At 44.5% G+C, this 24763-nt stretch overlaps 1 protein-coding gene and 1 pseudogene across 4 annotated transcripts in view; one reads left to right on the top strand and one right to left on the bottom strand.

Moving 5' to 3' along the window:
• Positions 1-24427, bottom strand: part of GLT6D1 (glycosyltransferase 6 domain containing 1) — a 45194-nt gene extending 20767 nt beyond the window's left edge. The window contains exons 1-3 of one of the 4 annotated variants that reach the window (XM_033137980.1): positions 24411-24427; positions 4848-4937; positions 3606-3692 (exon numbers count right to left, since the gene is read on the bottom strand). In XM_033137980.1, coding sequence (XP_032993871.1) covers positions 3606-3691 — 86 coding nt within the window. In that variant the 5' untranslated portion in view covers position 3692; positions 4848-4937; positions 24411-24427. Of the gene's footprint in view, positions 1-3605; positions 3693-4847; positions 4938-5283; positions 5316-16587; positions 16904-22513; positions 22530-24410 lie in introns of those variants that run through there. The other 3 variants (XM_033137982.1, XM_033137978.1, XM_033137979.1) reach the window with 3 other exon arrangements.
• LOC117040034 lies at positions 611-2888 on the top strand (annotated as a pseudogene).
• Positions 24428-24763: the final 336 nt, after the last annotated feature.

Below are 24763 nucleotides of genomic sequence, written 5' to 3'. Positions count from 1 at the left end.
GACTGAGACAGGGAAAGATTCTTCTCTGTTGGAAACCCTGGAGAGCTGCTGCCCGTCAGTGTGGACAATACTAAGCTAGATGGACCAACTGGCTGCACTCAGTAGAAAGCACTTTTTCTGTTCTCCTTTGAAAAGAATCTGCTCTCAATTTCTCCCCTGCTAAAGTTCACATCTTGGATACATTCTTCGTGCATTGGGCTATTTGCTGAATATTCATTAACATTTTAGTAACGATGTTTTATTCCCACATTTCAACAATTTGATAGTTTTAAATTGACAACCTGGCATAGCATTTAACCAAACTTAGATTTCCACTCTCAAGAGAGGAAATGTGATGGCGTGGAATCTGTGGCAACTAATGAAACTTCATACCAACCCCCCCCCCCAAGTGAAATAAAAGTAATCAGGCCTGGGCCTCCTCTCCTTCAAATGTCACCTGGGTGCAGCCATTCTATCAAACTGTCTCACTGGGAAGGATGGGGAGCCACAGGGTCCATCCCATTAGCTTTGCTCAAAGCCCACCTCCACTAGGTAAAATTGTTTAATAACTGGTGCCCGTTTTACTTTTTCCTCTACCCTCACCACCCCTGCCCCTTTCCCCTTGCAGGGCATGTTCCTTAAGACTGTAAGCCTTCACGGAAGAGGTTGTCTTGTTTTATAATTCAGTGACTCTCAAAGGGTGTGTCGTGTGCCACACTGGTGTGACAGGAGAGGGTGGCAAGTGTGGCAGGAAGATTGAAGGACAATCAATATTATATTTTGAGAATTTTCTTATGTAGCTGCATTGATTTATACTTTCTGAATGTCCCATTACCATATTACAAATTAGTTGTGTTCTATGTTATAAATCAAGAGCCAGTGTGGTGTTTCGGACACGGGTGGCGCTGTGGTCTACACCACTGAGCCTAGGGCTTGCCCATCAGAAGGTTGGCGGTTCGAATCCCCGTGATGGGGTGAGCTCCCATTGCTCGGTCCCTGCTCCTGCCCACCTAGCAGTTCGAAAGCACCCCCAAAAAGTGCAAGTAGATAAATAGGTAATAGGTACCGCTCCAGCGGGAAGGTAAATGGCTTTTCCATGCGCTGCTCTGGTTTGCCAGAAGCAGCTTAGTCATGCTGGCCACATGACCCGGAAGCTGGACGCCGGCTCCCTCGGCCAGTAACGCGAGATGAGTGCCATAACCCCAGAGTCGGACACGACTGGACCTAACGGTCAGGGGTCCCTTTACTTTTACCATGTTATAAATCAAGCACTGCTAGGAGCTGTTTCTTTTGGTTTCCCAATGCATTTCTTACCAATAAAAAATTCAGTGTGGCAAGCAAGCTTTTATTCTGAAACTGTCGCCCAGAGAGAGTGAGAGCCACTGTTTTAATTGATAGCATGAAAGCCATCCTGGGAGTCTTTTCAGCTGAGGAACAGAGTACAAATGCCCAAAACAAAACAAAACAACAGCACTTGTGGTTGCAACCTGCTATCTGCATGGTAGTGTCAACCATTTCTATAGCACCTGGGGGAATGGGTTTGACAAAGTGCTTTAGATACATCATGTCAGACTGACACTTCCTGTGAAAAGTCAGGCTGGACAGCTCTGTCTATGTCCAGTCCTCCCTCATCAATTTACATGTAAATTCATGTAAAATTCATTCCATCTCATTTCTGCATTATAATCTGCAGGGTTTTAAAAATAGTTTTTATGACAAAATGTATTTAAATATGTATTTCATCTCAATTTACACATTTCTAACATTTGATTCAGTTTAAATGTATTTTATTTTATTTTTGAGCTGAAAACTGCTCTGCAAAATTCAGAGACATGTGAATTCGAGAGGGACCGGTGTATTAACGATCCATGCCTTGGTGCACGTTAAGCCAGTATTTTTTAAAAAAACAACTGCCGACCAACCTGGCTGGTGGGGGAGGGTTTTGAACAAGATAGCTGGATCCACAGTTAAAGTCCCTCGTAATTTTCACTTGTTGAAAGAACTTTAAGAAGGTCAGAAAGGACTAGGACCCTCGTACCTACGGGACCACCTCTGCTGGTATGCCCCATGGAGGACCTTATGATACACAAATAATAACATCTTGGAGGTCCCGAGCCTCAAGGAGATTAGACTGGCCTCAACCAGGGCCAGGGCCTTTTCGGCTGTGGCCCCAGCCTGGTGGAACGCTCTGCCACAAGGAACCAGGGCCCTGCGGGATTTGACATCTTTCCACAGGGCCTGCAAGACGGAGCTGTTCCGCCAGGCCTTTGGCCGGGGTCCAGTCTGAATCGCCTCTCTCTCTCCTTATAATAACTTGTTTGAAAGTAGCCCCCCAACATTCCTCACAGGCTCATATAAGATCAGTACAAATAGTTAGGCCTGGTGAACATTTAAGGTCTTCAATTGGATTTTATTCTGATTCTGATCTGATTTTAGGATGTATTTTAATTGATTGCCTGATTTTATGTTAATGTATTATACATTTGATGTTAGCCGCTCTGAGGCTGGGGAGGGCGGGGTATAAATAAAACTGATTATTATTGTTATTATTATTATTATTATTAGATGGCACAGTAAGCTGGGGTCTCGAAGATGACGAAGACATGACACTCACGTGGTGGACAGGCATTATTATTGGGCCACCAAGGACAAATTATGAAAACAGAATACACAGCTTGAAAGCAGAGTGTGGACCTAAATATCCAGAAGCACCCTCCAACAGTTAAGATTCATAACTAAGATTAATATGAGTGGAATAAATAATTCCAATGGAATGGTGGATGCACGAAGCCCACCAGAGTTAGCAAAATTCTTATAGCATTAAAGTTGTGCTTCCAGAGCTAAGGTGTCTAATGATGTCCAAAGAAAATATGAATCTTCCACAACCTCCAGAAAGAACAAATTTATGACAATTAATTTTAGCTGAATCCCAAACTTGTCTTAAAACAACTTCTACTTATGTTTAATGTCTTGATTCGCAATGCAAACCACCCATGCATTAAGAATTTCTGCTTGTGTGTGTGATCTGGACACTTGAAAGAATGAATATATACCGGTATGTATATATGCCTCATATGTTTTCAGGCACAATCAGAGAGAGAGAAAAGGCAGTACAATTATTTTTCCTCTTTACCAAGGCACTATAATTTTAAGCATAGACCTGAAGTAGCCCAAAATTGGAGCTCCAGTGTTTTCTGATAAAGGCAGCCCTGTTTAAGGAGGTTTTAAGGACTGATTATTTTTTTGTTATGTTTTTAGATATGTTGTAAGCCACCCAGAGTGGCTGGGGAAACCCAGCCAGATGGGCGGGGTATAAATAATAAAATTATTGTTATTATTGTTATTGTTATTAGACAAAAGCATGACAAGGTCAGGTTGCTGTGGAATAAGAAACTTTAAGAAAACTTTTTTCTAAAGAAGAAAAAATACAAATGGCATGCTTTATCCATCTTGCTTTAGTCAAAGAGCTGCAGATAAAATTGTTTAATTTTTTTAAAAAAGCTGACCAAGCCTAATTCTTCTCCAATCTATAATGAGAAACAAGATGTTGGGTGTCTTTGATCCTAAACACTTGCTTTTTGCAAGAACAGTACATTCTGGATGCCAGGATCCCTTTTACTACTTACCTGTCCTGGTAAGCAAAAATTGCCAGTGATAAGATTGCCAAGAAGGAAATCGATACCAGAGCTGTCTTCCCTCTGGAGAGTGTCATCCTTATCAGAAAGAAAAAGAGGAGATGTTTGCCAATATCTTTGCTGAGCAGAGTTCAGGGAAAGCCCGGAAATGGTTCTGGCCTGAAATGGTTATAATTGCCAGACAGAAGGGTCACAGCACTCACACTGAGGCTATTCTGTGAGTAGGGAAAGAAATTTCAGTTATCTCATTTTCTCGTTTTCCCAGTCTTAAATTCAGTTCTTCACATTTCTGCAGCAACATATATGTATTTTAATGCAAGCTCTACCCTAGCACATGCATTTTTGTGAACATTTTCTGGCTGGAGAACTGCAGCACAAAATTTGCATGAGTACAGATTTGAGATGCTCTGTTTCAGGTTTTGTAATGCTTCGGGAAGTGTGAATATGGCAGCTTCAGCTTTAAATGAAACCCATCCCAGGCAGCTTTCCTGGGAAGAGAAAGGTGTGACTGTCAAGGTGACCTAAGCCTTTAAGCACGCTCCCCTCTGACTCACAGTGCAACGCTCTGCATGCTTGCAGAATACCATAAATCCCCACAGATTTCAAACTGCAGCTTACTCCCTAGGAGCATGCAAAATGTTGTGCAGTCTTTTTTTTTTTAAAAAAAAGTTTGTCACTGGGCAAACCATTTTCCATACAACTATACCCACCTCTGCTTGCTTGTTAAAAAAAACCCACAAACATATACAGTACTGCTTTTGTAGACCAAGCATTCTATAAAATGAGGAAAATAAAAATTTCAGGGAAAACAGCTACTGAAACATTGGAAAAAATAATTAAAATTGGCCAAAAATTGATTTAAACACGACAGCAGTCTACATATCCGGGTAGACTTGTCTAAACTGAAAGCCTTTTAAGCAGGCACTGAAAAAGAGTACAGTGAAGACAACTGCCTGACGCCAATCTGAAGGGAGTTCCAAAGGGTAGGTCCTGCCATGCTAAAAGACCAGTTTCTTACAAAAGCAGAATGGTATTTTGTAGCCACTGTAACAGTGCCAGTTACATAGATCAAGGCAGCCAAGCGGGACTATCTATATAGGGTAAGATGATCTTGCAGGTAAACTGGTCCCAAAGATTTTAAGGGCTTCATAGCAGTAACACATTAAATCTGGCCCAGTAGCAAATCAGCAGCAAATGCAGATCTAAATATTAAGATTAGGGGCAAGCACTTACTTTGGTTTTGTTGTGTGGATTTTATCACCTGAGAGGCCAGCATCAATCTTGTGATCTTCAGGTGCAAGTAGCAAAGCTTAGCTTCTGGTTCTAAAAAGAAGGAATAAAACAGAGTTGTTACAAAACCTCTTCTAGGTTCTCACTTCAAGGGAAGCCCCATGGACCAAGGGTCCAGCCCATATACCGGTAGATGTTCTTGCACTCCAGCTCCCCATAGCGCCAGCCAGCTGCCTAACTCCCCCTCCTCTCCAGGGTTCTTTCCAAGCAATCAGAGACCATGTCTGCAAGCAGTATCAGCAGGGGTTCAAATCCCCACAGGTGTGGGGCACTTCAACCTACCCCCACCCGGAGTACAACCCCCCACCCCAAAAAGAGTACAACCCAGGTGTCCAGAGTACAACCCCCCACCCCAAAAAAGCAGGATTATTCTACTAACTGAGACACCAACTCCCTCTAACTCCTCCACCCACCTCACTGAATGGTTTCTATTTATCCTAATTGGTCGTTATAAGAACTCTGTAACCTTAAGAAACTGGAGCCTGAGTTTGCTTTCCTCCCCTCCTCTTTCATGCTGCTTCTTTTAGAATGCAAATCAAAGGGCAAAGACCAGGGGTCAGCAAACTTTTTCAGCAGGGGCCGACCACTGTCCTTCAGAACTTGTTGGAGGCCGTACTATATATTTTTTTTGGGGGGGGGGTGAACGAATTCCTATGCCCCACAAATAACCCAGAGATGCATTTTAAGTAAAAGCACACATTCTACTCATTTAAAAGCACGCTGATTGCCGGACCGTCCGTGGGCTGGATTTAGAAGGTGATTGGGCCGGATCCAGCCCCCAGGCCTTAGTTTGCCTACCCATTGCAAAGACCAACCAATCCCACATATTCCACAAATTTTTCGGCCCCCTCCCACCCTATTCAGGGCGCCAAAAAAAAATAAAATCTGAGCCCAGTACACTATACATGGATTGGAAATGTGTGTTACCTTCCGTTCATGGGCTGGAGAACCTCCAAAATAAATCAGTTGTCACAGTGTGACATAGCACTTAGAGAACCTGGGAGACCAGGGTTCAAATCCCCAGTTGGCCATAGCACTCACTGGATGTGACTTTGGGGGCCAGTCACTGCCTCTCAGCCTAAACTACTTCACATGGTTGTTGTGTGGATTAGAATATCAGTGATAAAAATGAATGTACTGCCAAGAATGTTTGCTCCAATATTTGTTGGAAGTATAAAGAAAAGGAGGGTACCCTTTATCATATGTGGTGGTCATGTAAGATGACAAAGTCTTTTGGGGAATTGATATACAATTAGGCCTTCACATGCCTAAATATCCTTTCCTCAGCAGTTCTGGAGGAAAGACATAAATCCCTTGCTATGAGTGCAGCTGCCCCTGGGACTCTGGAGAGGTCAAATTGGCAGCACATGTCCTCCTGCATTGTTCCTCCTGCCAAGATCTATGCAAAATCTTTATCGAGCCCCTCTTATTAAATCTGCCAGGACAATCAGACTGCTAGAGTAGCACAGTCTGTAGAGCATGAGACTCTTAGATCAGATGACTCTCGTGGTCCCTTCCATCTCTACAATTCTACCATTTTACTCATTTCAGATCAAAATGCGTCTATTGCTTTCAGAGTGGCCAAATTCTGCGCTTTAGCAAGCAAAACTGATCCAGAACTGATCTCTGACATTTAATAATTTCCCCCTTTGGCGTTTGTGACATGACCATAAATTTTATCATGTTGCTGTTTATCTTAGTTTATTTTATGCTACTTTTGTTTACTTTATTTTACCACATTGTACACATTTGTGCCTCATTTTTCCCACTCTTTAGCTTTTGACCATAAATCCAATAAATATTTAATTTGATTTGCATGTTCGCTTGCTTATATCCAGTGAAAGTTGCCAACTGATGAGAGGGGAGCAATCCTTAGCTTGCTTTTTTGCCTTTAACAGCAGCTTGATCTGTAGAAATTACGCAAATGAAGTTCTTCACAACACTGACTTCCTCCATATGTACTGTATGAAGGCCAACCTACTTTTAGAGAGCAGAATGGTGGCTGGCTGAAAAGCTGGCAACCCAGTATTAAATTTCACTATTTTTGCTTTTGCAGAAGTTTGGATAATACCACCAAATAAGAAAAGAAAACCAAAGCACACACAGCATTTCTGTATCCAAATCTCCAATCACCTGAGACTTCAAGAACCTACACCTTTGATTTCCACCCTCTAATGCAGTGTTTCCTAAATGGTGGACCCAGGAGGTCCACGTAACCCATACAGGGGGTCCATGGTACATACCCACCAACTGTCCAGGACATCCCATTTTAGGGGGTCATGCTCTTGCATGAGAGCATGGTGCCCCCAACATGTGCAAGATTGCAGTGCCCCAAAATGCAAGTTTTGGAGCACTGTGCTCTTGCGCAGGTCATATAAGCCATGCGGGAGTGCAGCCTGGAAGACGCACAGCCCAGTTTTGCATCGGGACAAATCAGAGGGTATGGTGGCACAATTCACATAACAAAAACTACCAAAGAGATATCAACATTTTCAAAATTAGGGTCCATGGTTTGACCTTTGAAAAACAGGATGTCCGTGATACTTGGCTAATTGGGAACCACTGCTCTAATGGCTCTAACATCATGCAAATGTCTTAAAATAGTCCATTGTTTGCAAACTGCTTTGAGTCTTATAAGAAAATTCACATGCATATAGAGAGCAATGACCATAACTCCATGAAAACAACCCCCTAAATGTCAGCCCAGTGAGAATTTCCAGACCAGGTAATATCAACTTCCACACAAAGCTAAGCCTATTGTCACTATCAAAAGCCAAAGCTTGTTCGAATTTTGGCAATGAGAGAGGAACAACCGCAAAGTGGAACTGACTGATTTTGCCAATTTAACCCATTCCAAGCGCCTGAGGGAAAAGAAACCCAAAGTACCTTCTATTAAGATGCCACAAAATAGTGCTTCTAAACCACTGAGCCTAGGGCTTGCCAATCAGAAGGCTGGCGGTTTGAATCCCCGCGACGGGGTGAGCTCCCGTTGCTCGGTCCCAGCTCCTGCCGACCTAGCAATTCAAAAGCATGTCAAAGTGCAAGTAGATCAATAGGTACCACTCCGGTGGGAAGGTAAACAGCATTTCTGTGCGCTGCTCTGGTTCACCAGAAGTGGCTTAGTCATGCTGGCCACATGACCCAGAAGCTGCCTGCAGACAAACTCGGACTATGGAGCAAGATGGGCGCGCAACCCCAGAGTTGTCCACGACTGGACCCAACTGTCAGGGGTACCTTTACCTTTACCTTTAAGATGCCACAAAATAGTGAGATTTTTTAATTTTTATTTTAGTTTTTCATTAGGAACATAGGAACACATCAGGCTGCCTTTATGCTGATTCAGATCATTGGTCTAGCTTGCTCAGTACTGTCTACACCAGGGGTCAGCAACCTTTTTTTAGCCATGGGCCGGTCCACCATCCCTCAGACCATGTGGTGGGCAGGACTATATTTTTTTGGGGGGGGGGGAATGAATGAATTTCTATTCCCCACAAATAACCCAGAGATGCATTTTAAATAAAAGCAGAAGTTTCTACTCATGTAAAAACACGCTGATTCCCGGACCATCCATGGGCTGGATTGAGAAGGCGATTGGGTCGCATCTGGCCCACAGGCCTTAGGTTGCCTACCCCTGGTGTACACTGATTTGCAGCAATGGCACTCCCAAGGTTTCAGGCAGAAGTCTCCCATTCCTAGCTGGAGGTCCCAGTGATATACATTGGAACCTTCTGCATGCATGGCAGATGTTCCAGCACTGAGCTATGACCCTTCCCTTAGGATTCTGCCAGGTGCATAGAGAGCTGGTGTTGTGCCATGGTTAGCATGTTGGACTAGGACCTGGAAGACTAGGGCTCAAATCCCCCACTTGGCCATGAAGCTCAGGAGGGAACCTCGGGCCAGTCACACAATTATAGGACCATAGAAATGTGGAGTTGGAAGAGACCCAAATGGACACATCCCTACACCATGTTAATTTCTCTCCATTTCTCATTTTTCCAATTTTAAATTCAGTTCTCTATCAGTTGTCCTCATGAGAATTTCTCAGCATTTTGGCACACATTGCTCTTAATATTTGTTTATTTATTTATAAGCAGTTTCTAACAAAACAAAACTCTTGAGTGGTTTACAATATATGTTACAAACATATAACATACATAAGAGTGTAACATATGCCAGAAACTAAACTCTATGCCATTTAAAACTTAGTTCCAGTTACAGGTAGGTAGCCGTGTTGGTCTGCTGTAGTCAAAACAAAATAAAAAATAAAAAAAAATTCCTTCCAGTAGCACCTTAGAGACCAACTAGGTTTGTTCTTGGTATGAGCTTTCGTGTGCATGCACACTTCTTCAGATACCAAGAACAAACTTAGTTGGTCTCTAAGGTGCTACTGGAAGGAATTTTATTTATTTATTTATTTATTTAAAACATAGACATTTTTGCATGCACTTTGACTAACAGACACATTTTTGCAAGCAATTTTCTCTAATATCGTGCATTTTGACTAATCTGCATATTTTAATGCTCATTTCCTCCTTACTTATTAACACACTTACTTGGTCGCACCATAAAATCTGCAGGAGGGTGAGTGTCGAAGGAATGCAGCATTTCAGTTCATGTTTTCTTTCAGGAAGTGTGAATTTGACAGGCTGAACTTTCAATGCAAAAGCTATTGAATTTAGTTACTTAGTATATATACCAACTTTTCCTCCAGATAGCATATATGGTTCTCTTCCTTCCCATTTTATCCTCACAACAACTCTGTGAGGTAGGCTAGGCTGAGGGACTGTGACTGGCTCCTGAGGTCACACCCATAGGTTGAAGTGAGATTCAGGACTGAGAGGGGGATTCAAACCCTGGTCTCTCATGCCCTATTCCAGGCACGTCCAACAGGTAGATCGTGACCTACCGGTAGATCACTGGGCGTCTGTGGTAGATCACTGGCACCCCCCAAAGAAGCTAAAACAAGCTCAACATTTTTGCCCTGCACCCCCAAAATGGGGCTTTCCTCCTCCCTAAGAAAAGCTCAACAACTTTGACCTGAACCCCCCAAAGGGCACTGCCAGTTCACTGCCAGTTTTTAACTCTGTGAGTAGATCACAGTCTCTTGGGAGTTGTCCACACCTGCACCTATTCCAATACTCCAACCCAGAGTTTTCCATACTTTTCTTGTTGGTGACACACTTTTTTGACATGCATCATTCCGCGACACAGTGATCCATTTTTACTAGCAAACCAGAAGTTATACTTTCCCCTGGGGAACGTCTGTGTGAAACACCTACACACTGCAGCCGAGCTGCACACTGGCTCTCATTTCTCCCCCATCTCTAGCAGGCAGGCCAATGGTAAGACTATTAATGTTATTGTTTCAGGGAATGCCTGGGCCCTAATATCCCAGCTCAGTCACTGAGATCTGCAGGAGCATCGCTGGTCATCCCCCGAGTTGGTGAGGCTCATTTGACAAACACAAGTCCTTTGGAAAACTCTGCCATTAGAGATTCAACAGGCGCATTCTGCTTCAACTTTTTAAATGGCTGCTGAAAAACTTGAGGGTCATCTAGTCCAACCCCCTGCAATGCAGGAATATTTTGCCCAATGTGGGGCTCGATACCACAACCCTGAGATAAAGAGTTTCATGTTCTACTGATTTTTTATTTTATTTTATGAGTAGCTATATATTAATATTTTTTTAAAAATAACTATCACTACCTCACCCTTCTTCTGTACCACCCAATGACTGCAGTTCTCCAAGGTTACAATGACCTTGGGCCGGTCATTCTCAGACTAACCTACCTTGCAGGGTTGCTGTGAGGGTAAACTGGAGAGGGGGAGAAGAGTGCATGCCCCTTAGAGATGAGATATAATTGCAATAATAAAAGGCGGGGGCAGGGGCGGGGGGGATGACACACACATACACCATAGTACAGAAGCAGAACCTCAAACCTAACATGGAATAAAGGCAGCAGTGAGAGATAGCAAAAATTATGCCTGCGAAAACTTTCTGTTGGAAAAAGACTCCTGCTGCTCCCACCACCCCCCTCTGGAACAAGAAGAAGAAGAAGAAGAAGAAGAAGAAGAAGAAGAAGAAGAAGAAGAAGAAGAGGAGGAGGAGGAGGAGTTTGGATTTGATATCCCGCTTTTCACTACCCGAAGGAGTCTCCAAGCGGCTCACATTCTCCTTTCCCTTCCTCCCCCACAACAAGCACTCTGTGAGGTGAGTGGGGCTGAGAGACTTCAGAGAAGGGTGACTAGCCCAAGGTCACCCAGCAGCTGCATGTGGAGGAGAGGAGATGCGAACCCGGTTCACCAGATTACCAGTCTACCGCTCTTAACCTTTCCTGTGGCTGCCCCCAGATTGTGAAATTCTCTCCCATGAGAAGCTAGACTGGCTCCCTCCTTGTTATGCTTCTGCTGGCAGGCTAATACCACCCTATGCAGCCAGGTATCTGGAAACTAAGTTGCAGACAATGATTGCCACTAGGCTGCTCTCAGGGCAAAGTGCAGTTTAATTGCTGGCTTTAAATGTAATTTTTAAACTAGCTTTTATTGCTTTATATTTTATAACAATGCTGTATACAATGAATGTTGTAGGACACATTGAACCCTAGCTTAGAAGAAAGGTGGTTTATACCGGTAAATATACTGAATAAAGAAATTACTACATTAAGCTGTGGAACTCGGTCCCACAGGGGGCAGGAAGGGTCACCAACCTAGACAGCTTTAAAAGAGGGTTGGTCAAATTCATGGAGGAGAAAGGCTTACAGATTCCCTATCAGGGCATCTGGTTGGTCACTGTGAGAACGGGATGATAGACTGGGTGGGCTGATCTGGCAAGCTCTTCAAATGAGCTCATGTTCCTCATTAAATAAATGGCAACGAAAAGTTCTGTGATGCTCCTTAGCTGTGCAAATTCTGTTCTGCTTAATCTTTCCACTTTGATGTGTTTATTTGGGTAGTTTCCTGCTTTGCTTCTATCATGCAACCCAAGGCAGCCTGTGTGTGGTTCCCAGGCAGTCTCCCATCTAGGCCCTGTTCATTTTGCCCATTTGCAGGCAAGGATTTGAGTTAATGTCTCAAGGGTTAGAGAGGGATGCTTTAAGGATGAGTCAGGCTCATGTGGGCGAAAGTGAGTCTCAAGATAGTTTTGGCTTCTGGCCCACAAAGCAGGGGTATTGTTAAGCCATAAAGCTCACAAGCCCTGGATTTCCTGCCTCTTCCCCGCTCTTTTTAAAAACTTACCTTAAAAATAAAATGCTTACTTAGGTGCTATCCATATTGCAAAGGCAGACCCTCCAAGTCCCCTCCAGCAACGTTCCTGTTTTAGAGAAGCTGTTTCTGATTTGATCCCAGAATGTCCTACTTTTCCTTAGGATGTCCCTATTTTCATTGGAGGCATGTTGGAGGGTATGGAGTTATCCGGCCCCCAAGCCGTTTGAAGGCAACCCTGTATAGGGAAGGTTTTTTGTTTTTTTAAAAAAATGTTTAATATTATATTATGTTTTTATATATGTTGGAAGCTGCCCAGAGTGGCTGGGGCAACCCAGTAAGATTTGTGGGGTTAAAATAGTAAAATTATCATTATGGAATGGAACGTCCCTATTTTCATTGGAGAAGTGTTGGAGGGTATGCAAAGAACCTGTGAGATCCCAGCCACATCTTAATTTTGTTCCGAAAGTTGGATGTTCATTTATTCATATAAATTATCGCCTGCAGATTTTATGCAAGGTTGTGTTATGGGCTCATAGATTGAATCCAACCCACACAGAGTAGGCCCGTTGCAATTAATGGCCACGACGAGCTCAGGTTTATTAATTTCCATTGGTCTGCTGTTTGTAGGTCTAATGCTGGATGCAACTCTGTATCCTGAGTAGGGATGATGGAGAGATTCAAATCGTTGATCCTCTAAAGGCAAAGCAATCTAAAGGCACAGCCTACCTTCAAAATTTGTTCTTACCTGAATTTTGCAATGTGCAACCAAACTTTATCGAACTGTGTATATTGGGGAGAAATAAGCATAAATATAAATGTTTTGTTGAAATTAGCATACAAAGATGCATTATATTAGGAAATGTTGTTTGCAAAAACATGTATGGTAGCCACAACTGAGCACAAAAATATGCTTATCAGTAGAAATTCACCCCAAAATACTGATGAATTTTCTGAGGGTTTTGTTTTTTGCTTTTTTTAAAATGCAAATTGGGGTAGAAATCTAGAGAACTGAATCAGTGTCTGGAAAAATGGGAAACTGAGAATGACATTGACAGGTCCTTCTACCCCAATCTCAAATCTTTTAAGTATTTAGCAATATCCTGCATTAGGTTTTAATGGTTCATACACTTAACGCAGGTGGCGCTATGGGTTAAACCACAGAGCCTAGGGCTTGTCGATCAGAAGGTCGGCGGTTTGAATCCCTGTGAAGGGGTGAGCTCCCATTCCTCGGTCCCTGCTCCTGCCAACCTAGCAGTTCGAAAGCACATCAAAGTACAAGTAGATAAATAGGTACCACTCTGGCGGGAAGGTAAACGGCGTTTCCGTACGCTGCTCTGGTTCATCAGAAGAAGCTTAGTCCTGCTGGCTGCATGACCCAGAAGTTGTACGCCGGCTCCCTCAGCCAATAAAGCGAGATGAGCACCGCAACCCCAGAGTCGTCTGCAACTGGACCTAATGGTCAGGGATCCCTTTACCTTTACCTTTACACTTAACTTGAATGGAGCTATCAAACTAATTGGTTAGCAGGTAAGTTGGTTTTGTAAATTCATTAGCAGCTAAAGGAAATCAGCCCTGAGTGCTCACTGGAAGGACAGATCCTGAAGCTGAGGCTCCTTTGGTCACCTCATGAGAAGAGAAGACTCCCTGGTAAAGACCCTGATGTTGGGGAAGATGGAGGGCAGAAGGAGAAGGGGACAACAGAGGATGAGATGGTTTGGACAGTGTTCTCAAACAGGGCTGTCTTAGGCAGATCGACCGCTGTGGCGCGGCGATCCCTCCGGCGCCCCTGATGTGCCGCCTCTCCGTCTCTGGGGCCACCTCCTTCCCACGCTGGCAGCCCCTCAGGAGGGGGGGGTGGGCGAGCAGGGGATGAGGGGCGTGGCGCTGGAACGGCGTGGGGCTCTGCACGCCCTTCCAGCACTCCAGCTGGGGCTCCACGCATGGGATGGGAGGCGAAGGCAGCCAGCTCACAGCCCGCCCGGGAGCGGCATAGGCGGCAGCGGCTGCGCCGGTGACATGTGAGCACCTGCCCGCCCACGGGGGTGGGGGCGGGTTGGGGAGGGGGTGCATGGTATAGTGGCGGGCTCACGGGAGCGCTCCAGAGGGGGCCACGCCCTGGCGCGCCACGCCCTGGCGCACCGCGCCAGTAGCCCCTATGGATAAGACGGGGTTGTTCTCGAAGCTACCAACATGAGTCTGACCAAACTGCAGGAAGCAGCGGAAGACAGGAGGGCCTGGTGTGCTCTGGTCCATGGGGTCATGAAGAGTCAGACACAACTAAACCACGAAACAGCAGCAGCAGCAGCAGCAGCAGCAGCAGCAGCAGCAGCAGCAGCACAGCTAAAGGCTAGTAACAATTGTCTTCTTCCCTCCCTGCTCCCCAATCATCCCTGCAACAAGTCACAGAGGCCAGGTGTAAGCGCTGCAATAAGTAAATAAATTCAGGGTTTCCTGGAAAATGTGATTTTTTTCTCCCCAGAGTTTGATGGTTATGTGTCATGCGCATGCATGAGAGAGCAGGGGGCAATAACAAATGACTGGGAACATGTGTCATTAAGAATGTGCTGCTTGTTAAAAGGAAGAGGGAAACATCTGCACACTTCTGCTCGCCATCCTTGGAGAGCACACAATGGTGCAGGAAGCCACTCTGTGCCTTTCAAAGGTCCGCTGGCATGTTTTATCTTGGCACTGGGGAAAGCCAAAGGGCACATGGCTGTTTAACTTGAAACTCTGATAAGATACTGCAGGGAGAAACCAGATTGATTCCATGTTTGCTGTTTGAAATATATGTTTAAAATATATGGGTTGGTGGGTGTAGTTAGTATCTTCAGGGGCAATGTTTATTTATTTAGTTCATAGAATTTATACACTGCTTAATCGTAAAAAAAAGCCTCAAACCCGCAAAACTGTTTAACAATAAAACAATAAAATTATCAATAAGAAGAATTAACCACAATAATTTAAGACATTCGAAAAGTGAAAATTAACAACAAGCTAAAACAGCTTAAAACGTGCATTGACTTTCTGAACACTAGGTAGGCTTCCCTAAACAAAATGTTTTTAACAGGCACCAAAAAGAGCATAGATGAGGCAGGGAGTTCCAAAGTGTGGGTGGTGCCACTCTGAAATATTGAGTTATTACAAATGCGGAGTGGGTACTATGTGGCACCTGTAATGGTGCCAGTTCTGCAGATCAAAGTGTTTGAGTGGGCCCATATTGGGTAAGGCGATCTCTGAACTAGCCCCAGGTTGTTAAGGGCTTTCTATACCAAGATCAAAGCCTCTGGATATCTTTAGATAGCCTGTCGCAATGTCTGTGGTGTATTGCATCTGAATAATTCGCCCCATATCAAGAGAACCCAAAGCACTTTTCTCACAGGGAAGCTGATGGCTCACATTGGAGAAATGCAAATTCAGATCCCTATTTAGTCCACAAATCTCACTTGGGGCTAGGACAGTCCCTAACTCTCAAGCTAGCTTCCCTTGCAGGGTTGTTGTGAAGCTGCAGGGGATTGGCTGAGAGCTCCTTTGGAAGGAAAGTTGGAGGCAGGCTATGGATTCTCAGAGGGCTTCTCTGAGCCCCTTCTTGAGAGAGGGCAGTCCAGGGACAAACAGCATACAGATTTCTCAAAGGGACCCTTGCTCCCTCAGAATAAAGTTCTGCACCACCTAGCAGTAAAGGCTTCCCAGGCGTGTGGAGTGCAGAAGCTCACACTGTTTACCCTTTTCTGTCTGCATTCATTTTGCACCTCTTGGGGGGTCATCTGGCTGGTGAAAGGAGATGGCTTTTTTAAAAATAATAATAATAATATAATAAATAAATATTAAAAACTGAGAAATGAACATGCACCTCTCAAGCACTACACATGTATGCTCAGAAGTCATGCTAAGCTCAGTGGGGCCCACCCCCACAAGCAAGCATGCCTAGGACTGTAGCCGTGAGCATTTATTTGGATGTCGCAAATGCATTTCCCTGGCAAAGAGTTCTGTTAAGTCCCTGTTCTGCACCACCTTAAATCTACTGGTTTGCCTCACCTAACCCCGTTGCTCCATTTCGCCCTACATCTTGGGTTTATGTTCCTGAGAAAACACACCCGTGTCCTCAAATTCACTTTACCCAGGAACCGCTGCCTTGCCAGAAGCTTACTGCTATCTTACTGCACACTGCTGGACACCAAGGAACGTCAGACACACTTCAAAATAAAGAGAAGAGAGAAATAGAACCAACTTCTCTTTTGTGCCTGAGAAGCTTGGGTGGGGAGGAATGATGGAAAAGATCCAGCACAGCAAGGTCTGAGAGGAAATACATGTCTGTGGGCTAAAAGGCAAAATGACATTTCAGTTTCTTTGGAGGAAAACTGGGAGGAAGCTATTTGCAGGATCGCAATCAAATCCAAAACTTTTAAAATAAAATAATTCTCACCACCAACAACACTGATGAACCAAAATAATTTTAGTAGCCGGAGTGTATACATACCGTTTGGCTGGACCTGGCTTCTCTGAGCTGGAGAACACGCTGTGTAGTTGTAACCTGCCCAGTCTATATTCTGCTGAACTAGGCAGGACTTGCATAAAAGGAAACTGTCCCAGCACTTTCTGTCAAAAGTAAGCCCTGTTTTGTTATTTCCAAGAGGGATTGTTCTAGATCTCACATCCTGAGTTATTTTGACAGAAACCCAGGGGATAGGGGAGAGAGAGTGAAGTTTTCGATATCAAAACATGGATAGTTGTGGAAGGGCAAGTTGCAGGCAAAGGGCTCTCTCAAGACACCAGCCCGTCTTATGTTCTCTCTCTCTCTCTGCTGCTTGCCACGTTTCCTTGTTTTGCTTGCAAAAAGCTGGTGAATCACGTTCTAATTGGTGCAGTTGCGATGGTGGGGGGATAACATAGTTTGAAGGCGGGGCCTTTTCCTTCCTGACCAAAAGTACTGTTTTGAATAGTGTGGCTTTGGCAATGCTATTTTTGTAGAAAGGAAAAGAAACAGAATGTGCGCGCATTTTGGAAGAGAAATGCAATCCATTTGGTTTCCCTGTTTTCAAATTGTCCAGCATTCTGGCCTTTTTCAGATGGGCGAGGCCTGCAGATTCCTAAACAGAGTCTTGTTCCAGGGGAGGGCTGTGACCAGAGTTCAACCTTCAGCATGCGAAATAGCAATAGTGAGTGAAGCAGCCAGCCTTTTACGACCAGGGCCTCTAGGGACAGCTAGCAATAAATACATTAAGAACAGAACAACGGAACAAAGAGCAGGTTCTAACTCAGATCCTCCCAAGTGTCCCTATTTTCCAGGGACAGTCTCAGATAAATCTGATATCAGGAATCACAAGACAGAGAAACCAGTAGGAGAACACTTCAATCTCCCAGGACATTCTATAAAAGATCTCAAAGTAGCTGTCTTAATACAAAGAAATTTCAGAAATAGACTGGAAAGAGAAGTGGCTGAATTGCAACTAATCACCAAACTTAAAACCATGGAGAAACCTGGTTTGAACAAAGACATTGGATTCTTATCTCATTATACATAACAAAGCCATCTTTAGCCATCTCACCCCTTGTCTTTCCCTGCAAGACTAATTGCAGCCGTTTAGAGTCGTCAACAGGTTTTCCACACTTATCAGCCTATCACCCATTCCCACCACCCTTCTGAGTAATACCCCTCCCCACTCCCCCACTATATTTAAGGATCTGGTGACTTCTGTTTCAGTGTATCTGAAGAAGTGTGCATGCACACGAAAGCTCATACCAGGAACAAACTCAGTTGGTCTCTAAGGTGCTACTAGAAAGAATTTTCGATTTTGTTTTGAGCAGGGACAAAGTGTCTCAGGGCACTCCTCTCAGATTATAATCACACCCAGCTATGAGCAACGGTTTGGGTAGCTCATTTGTTCAGGCTGGCTTCATGTGGAACAAAACACAGGATCATAGCTGTCAAGTTTCGGATTTGAAAATAAAGGATCAGCAGCCTCACCTATCCCGGGGACAGTCACATGGCAGTGGTGGGCGGAGCCAGAAGCAAAAGTGGGCGGCACTGGTGTGAACGCGCGCAGTAGGCTTACTGTATTTTGGAAACGCTGCCCATGGGCTACAACGCCTGTAAGCGCGGGAAATGGCTCCCGCTTGCTTTGAGGCTGCAAGGAGGCGAGGTCTTCCCAGTCCCTGGCCAGCAGGGGGAGGGAGAGGAGCTGCTTCCTTTGAAAAAACGGGAAATTAAAGGGATATAAAAAATAAGGGATAGCAGTGGGAAACTGCTTGAAATAAGGGAGATTCCCGGGGAAACCGGGATACTTGACAGCACTGCACAGGATCCCAGCCAGAAATGGTTAGAGCCTACTCCTTTGTCTTGACTCTCTCTCTCACCCTTCAGCAGTTGTTTTTTCCCTTCAGAAAATCCAATAAAACTTGGAACCCACTTAAACAACCAAAAGGTCCAGTAGAAAGAATGCATGATGTTGTCTTTCCAAAGAAAACAAATGTATTTTGAAGAGTATCACTTGAACCACACAAAGCCATTTCCCCCATGTTCAGAATGTGTTTTTTCTTTCTTTCTAGACTTTGTATCTTATTCCCTTCTACCAGCAGTTGGGCTTTTGCCCGGGTGGACTTTCAGGGCTGGTTTATTTTTCTCTTTACTGATTACCAGGATCAAACCCTGTCCCCTTTTTTGATGAAATCCATCAAACCCTGGCACTTGAAATGGACAAGGATCAAATGAGAAAAAGTGTGTTTCTGATCGTATAGAGAGTGCCAACTTCTCTTCATGATACAGTCACAGCTAGATCACCCTCCTCCCACTCCTGCACAAAAGCATTTGGGATTATAGGGTGAGCCCAACAAAGACTCCTCCAGATTACATCTCCCAACAGCCACCACCCAGCAAAAGCAAGAAAGGGTCCTGTACCACTTTGAAGACCAACAAATTTATTGTGGTGTATTGTTTTTGTGGACTATTTTAGAAAAACGCAGAAGGATGAATGTATCTCAGTTTCTTATTTTTCTAGTCTTCAATTTGCCACATTTCCTAATCAGTTTATTTTTGTTTTTATTTATTTGTCATGAAAACAACTTGTTATTTTAGTGAGGATTTCTCCTCCTACACAAATTTCTGCAAGCAGTTCCCCCCAATCTAATGCATTTTAATATCCCCCCCTGCCACTAATGCACACCTTTTAATGGATACTGGCCATGAATATATGCCTTTTAGGGACACATATTTTGGGTTGAGAGCTTCATTCACAAAATTTGGAGAAGTGCAGAATTTCAAAGGGTACCGGTAGCCATGTTCAGGTTTGCTGGTTGTTCCAGGAGGTGTGAATTTGGCAGACTGGCATTAAAATGTAAACTGAACTGAATTTCCTTCCCATCCTTCTTCCGAAATAAGCATCTGTAAAGCTTCAGGATACTTCTTTAAGCAAACAATTCTGGGAGTTTGTTAAGGGTTCTGGGTGCTGTTAGTAGACCCCTACTTCCCTCACAGAGCTACAATCCCCAGAGTTCCATGTCAAGAGGGGTTGATCACCCCCCCCCCCCGTTGGTGGTCTTTATAGAGTTGGAAGGGCCATCTAGTTCAACCTCCTGCAATGCAGGAAGAAGAGTTTGGATTTGATACCCTGCTTGATCACTACTGAAGGAGTCTCAAAGTGGCTCACATTCTCCTTTCCCCTCCTCCCCGACAACAAACACTCTGTGAGGTGAGTGGGGCCATGCGCTCTACGTGGGGCTACCTTTGAAGGTGACCAGGAAACTACAACTAATCCAGAACACGGCAGCTAGACTGGTGACCAGTCCTGAAAGACCTACATTGGATCCCAGTACGTTTCCAGGCACAATTCAAAGTGTTGGTGCTGACCTTGAAAGCCCTAAACGGCCTTGGTCCAGCATCCATGAAGGAGCATCTCCACTCCCATCGTTCAGCCCGGACACTGAGATCCAGCCCCGAGGGCCTTCTGGACGTTCCCTCATTGTGAGAAGTGAGGTTACAGGGAACCAGGCAGAGGGCCTTCTCGGTAGTGGTGCCCGCCCTGTGGAACTCCCTCTCATCAGATGTCAAGGAAATAAGCAGCTATCCTATTTTTAAAAGACACCTGAATGCAGCCCTGTTCAGGGAAGTTTTTAATATTTAATGCTGTATTGTATTTAACACTCGATTGGGAGCCACCCAGAGTGGCTGGGGAAACTCAGCCAGATGGACGGGGTATAAATAAATAAATTATTATTATTATTATTATTATTATTATTATTACTATTATTATCTTATCAATACAAAGAAGACTCTCTTTTTTCTGATATTTCATATTTGTCAGGAAATCCATGTTTGCTACAATATGTTGTGGAGATCAGTAGAAGACTAACCAATGTGGATACTGTTGCTGGTTGTGTATATATATATATATATATGTGTGTGTGTGTGTGTGTGTGTGTGTGTATGTAGCATGTTGATACTCTACAATACTATGCCACATTGAAATCTTTAAACATTTGATTTGTCCTTGAATCTTTCCACCATACTTGTCATCCTCCCCTGCCACACCAGGGTAGCACACCACACACCCTTGGTGGGCCACTGCCCTAGCCTCTTTCTAGTCTGGGTGGCGGACAGAGAGGGGTGCGCAAGCATAACTGCCCCTCCCACTTTTGGCTCTGGCCCCACCCACCACAGGCATCCAGCCCTTGGGAGGTTGCGCAAGAGGTGATGCAGTCCTCGGGCTGCAAAAGGGATCCTAACCCTTGGAGCCTCCTTGCCTCTGACAGTGTTGTTTGCTCTGCTTGCTGGTTGGCATTATTATTGTGGTAAGTTATTAAAACAATGAATAGCAAAAGGAATGGCATTGAAAAGACAGCATATATATATATATATATATATATATATATATATATATATATATATATATATATATATACATATACATATACATATACATATATACACATACACACACACACACACACACACACCCAGCTGAAGTAAAACACATCACTGCAATAAAGCAAGCAAGCAAGCAAATACATTGCGTCTTTGTGGGCTACAGAGTCTCTTGAGGTCTGCAGGGCTAGCTGTGTGACAGACAGTTCTATTCTCCAATAATTCTCCACCACTTCTCTACACCCGCCCCCGCCCCCCCTACAAGCACCTGCTGCCCAGAGTGGTTTTCTCGCGCTGCCCAGTGGCAGAGCTGGTACTTGATCTGCCCAGATGTTGTACAGCAGTCCAAGTTCTCTGATGGGTAAGGACTCAGCGGGCACCTAATGCAGGCCAGGCCCCATTTGCACCATAAATGTAAGTCACTATGATGCCACTTTAAAAGGTCATGGCTTCCCACAAAGAATTCTGGGAGCTATAATTAGTTAAGGGTGCTCAGAGTTTGCCAGGAGATTCCTATTCCCCTCACAGTGCTGCAGTTTCCAGGACTGATTAGCAGCCAGTCGCTTTCCCCAGGGAACTCTGGGAACTGTAGTTCTCTGAGAGGAATGGGGGGCATCCTACCCACCCTGGGCACCCTCAATGTGCTACAGCTTCCATGATTCTTTGGGGGAAAGCCATGGCTTTTTAAAGTGGTAATGGTGTGCATGCAGCCTTGGAAAACAACAAGTAATTAGCAACAAGTATTTTTCCACAGAAAATTATGCAATCCTATGCAAGTTTCCTCTGCATCACACTCGACATTATGTTCAGTGGGGCTCACTCATAGCCAACAATGGCAGCAGGCTACAGTCTTTAAGAGATGAGAAATTCAACATATGAGTATCAAAGCTTCTCTTTACAGGTGTCCATCTTGTTGAACGTTTCAACATTCTCCTTCTGCCCCCACATACAAAGAGCAAAAGTCAAAACCCCCTTTCAACATTTCCATTATTGCACTAACAGGGAAAGCCGAAGCCTCAAGAACTGAATTCTGATATGTCAACACTGATTTTATTTGTATCTTTTTTTAAATATATGAATAATTTAAAGGGTTTTCCTTCCTGTTTGCAAGTCCCCTAATCATTACAGGATAGGCCAGGGTTGTCAATTCCACACTGCAGGCGGGGGTGGGGGTGGGGGAGCAAGGCTGTGAGGGAGGCCTGGCAAGTTTTGAGAATATATGAGATTCGAATCTAGCACTTCTTCCTCAAGGCCTCACATGCAAATACTGCATTAGAACTATTGGATTAATTCCACACACCAACCCCAGCCGCTTTCTAAGTCTTGTCAGGCAGTTAAAAACTCTTCCGCTAAAAGCATTTCTGAGCATACACTTCTGCATTTTACTGGATTCCCACCCCCCCGGCTTCTTTTTTTGCAACATCATCTCTGCTTTGCGTAAAGCCCTTTGCAAAACTGCTTCTCACTGCCAGAAAGGCAGAGAACAACAGCTACTCTTTCCCCTCCCACCTTCCCCAAAACACACGCCACCTTTCCCCGCTAATACCATTTCCTGCAGATCCACTGCTTTCGGGCAGATCATCACAAGACGAAAGAGAGAGAGAGAGAGAGAGAGAGAGAGAGAGAGAGAGAGAGAGAGAGAGAGCCCGGAGGATCCAAAGAACAAGTTCTATGCCCTGGAGACACGCGCGCGTGTGTTCTCAAGCTAGCAGCTGATGAAAAGAGGCAAAATATGTTTGGGGTGGGGGGTCTGGAAAGCACTTTGCCGTACGCCATGCGGGGGGAGCGGGGACACTCGCTGTATGAAGAGGAAAGGAAAAAAAAACCTCACAAATGTCTCTGGGGCACGTCTGGTATCTTAAGCCTGTCGATCTTTGGAGCCCGGCCAGAGGAAGTCGAAGCGCTGACAAACCTTGCTGAATCGCACCGCTGCCGCTTTCTTGCAGCCACAGGTCTTGGGAAACAGCCCTTAGCCTGGGAGGCATTGTGGTGCTGATCAGCTAGCAGGATCTCCCCCAATGCCTCAGGGTGGGGTGTGTGTGTATTGTTCTTGCCTCTGCTGCACAGCTTTGGCCCAGGTCCTGAGGACTCACCTGACTTTCTGTGCTCCATTCTTCCTGAGCCTTTTGAAAGGGCCTTTTTGGCTCTGCACAGCACTCTCCTGCCAACCATCATCAGCGTCCTGCCTCTGGCATCTTCTGGGTTGTCATATTTTTGGACTGGGCACTCTCCGGCGTGGAGAGAATTGGGCAAAGGGAGATGTCTGTCCCCCCTCTTGTAACACACACAGTTCTCAGCTAGTGAAGGTGATTTGGACTGCTGGGCTCATTTGCGTGCATGTGTGTGTGTGTGTGTGTGTGTGTGTGCTTGGATTTTATCACATGGCTTGTGGAACTCACCACCAAAAGGTGTGGCCAACAAAGTGGACAAATTCTCAAATGTGGTAGGATCATAGAATTGTAGAGGGGTAGAATTGGAAGGGACTCAAAAGGGCTACCCCAAACATACTCATTTGACTGCTTCACAGAACTGGCACTATTGCAAGTGCCACATAATATTCACAGAATCATAGGGTTGGAAAAGATCCCAAGGGTCATCTAGTCCAACCCCAATGCAGGAATCTCAGCTAAAGCATCCATGACAGATGGCCATCTTCTGAGGGAGACCGTCAAACAGCTGTTACTGTCCCAAAATTCCTCCTCATGTTTAGTCAGAATCTCCTTGTCATTTGAATCTATAGGTTCAGGTCTGAATAGTTTTTCAAAGTTGCAAATGGGAAAAATGATGAATTCTCAAGTACCTCTAGATCCTGTGGAGAATATGAGCACCACAATCTTCTTTTGCAGATGAACACACTCCTTTCCTTAAGGACTTAGGAAGTTTTCTTATGCCAAGTCAGACCATTGGTTCATTTTGCTCAGTACTGTCAACTCTGGGATTGGTTCTTCAGAATGTCATAATATTCTTCAGAATATTATATGGCACTTGCAAGCCCTGCCTGGAGATTCTGGGAACTGAATCTTTTTCATAACATGCTTTACCACTGCACCACAGGCTAAAATTTGCTGCTCACATTTTAATATTGAGGTGTGGACAGACAAAGATTGGGCTTTTACCCATAATTTCTAAATAGATGGACTTTTGTGGACAGGGGCTGTGTACTTCTGCATGGCAATTACAGGGGCTACCGGTAAGTAAGGGGGAGGGCTGTTATCTACACAGCACAAACGAGGAAATCTACAATCTACGATCACATGCAGCTATCTGTTAACAACCTACATTGTCTTCAAAAATGCACGACAAGAGCTGTTATCTGTGAAAGAGTAACAAATAAGTAACTATGAACTAATTTTAGGAGAGGTACTTACACCTACAGTTTTTATACTTGCTTAAAATATAATGTTCCCCCGCACACACACCCCCCATCCCAGAAGCTCACGTACCCTTTCGATTTTTGCAAAGTCCTCCTGGATTTTCTAAAGGTGTTTGACATCCAGTAGCAGCATCGGCTGAGAGTTGACACTGCAAATAAGAGGGAAGGAAGAAGAACTGGGGTTTCCTGCTGTGGCGTTAAGCACAGTAGCTAAGCAGATGGCCACTTCCTTACTGTGTAGAACACGTGCCACCTTGGGACAGGAGCACAGCAGCTTACAGACAGGGATATGCTGTGGACGTAGATGCCATGTGATGAGGGAAGGAAGTAGATAGGTGGAAGCTGTCTTTACAGTTGTATTTTCTTGGTGCAAAAGGTATTGCAAGGAGTGACCCTCATTGGAAGCTTCAGAGCACTTAGGAA

Source organism: Lacerta agilis, chromosome Z (genome assembly GCF_009819535.1).
Source record: "Lacerta agilis isolate rLacAgi1 chromosome Z, rLacAgi1.pri, whole genome shotgun sequence".
Taxonomy (NCBI): Eukaryota; Metazoa; Chordata; class Lepidosauria; order Squamata; family Lacertidae; genus Lacerta; species Lacerta agilis.
The sequence above is the reverse complement of the archived record's forward strand: the minus strand, read 5'-3'. Positions and strand labels throughout refer to the sequence as shown.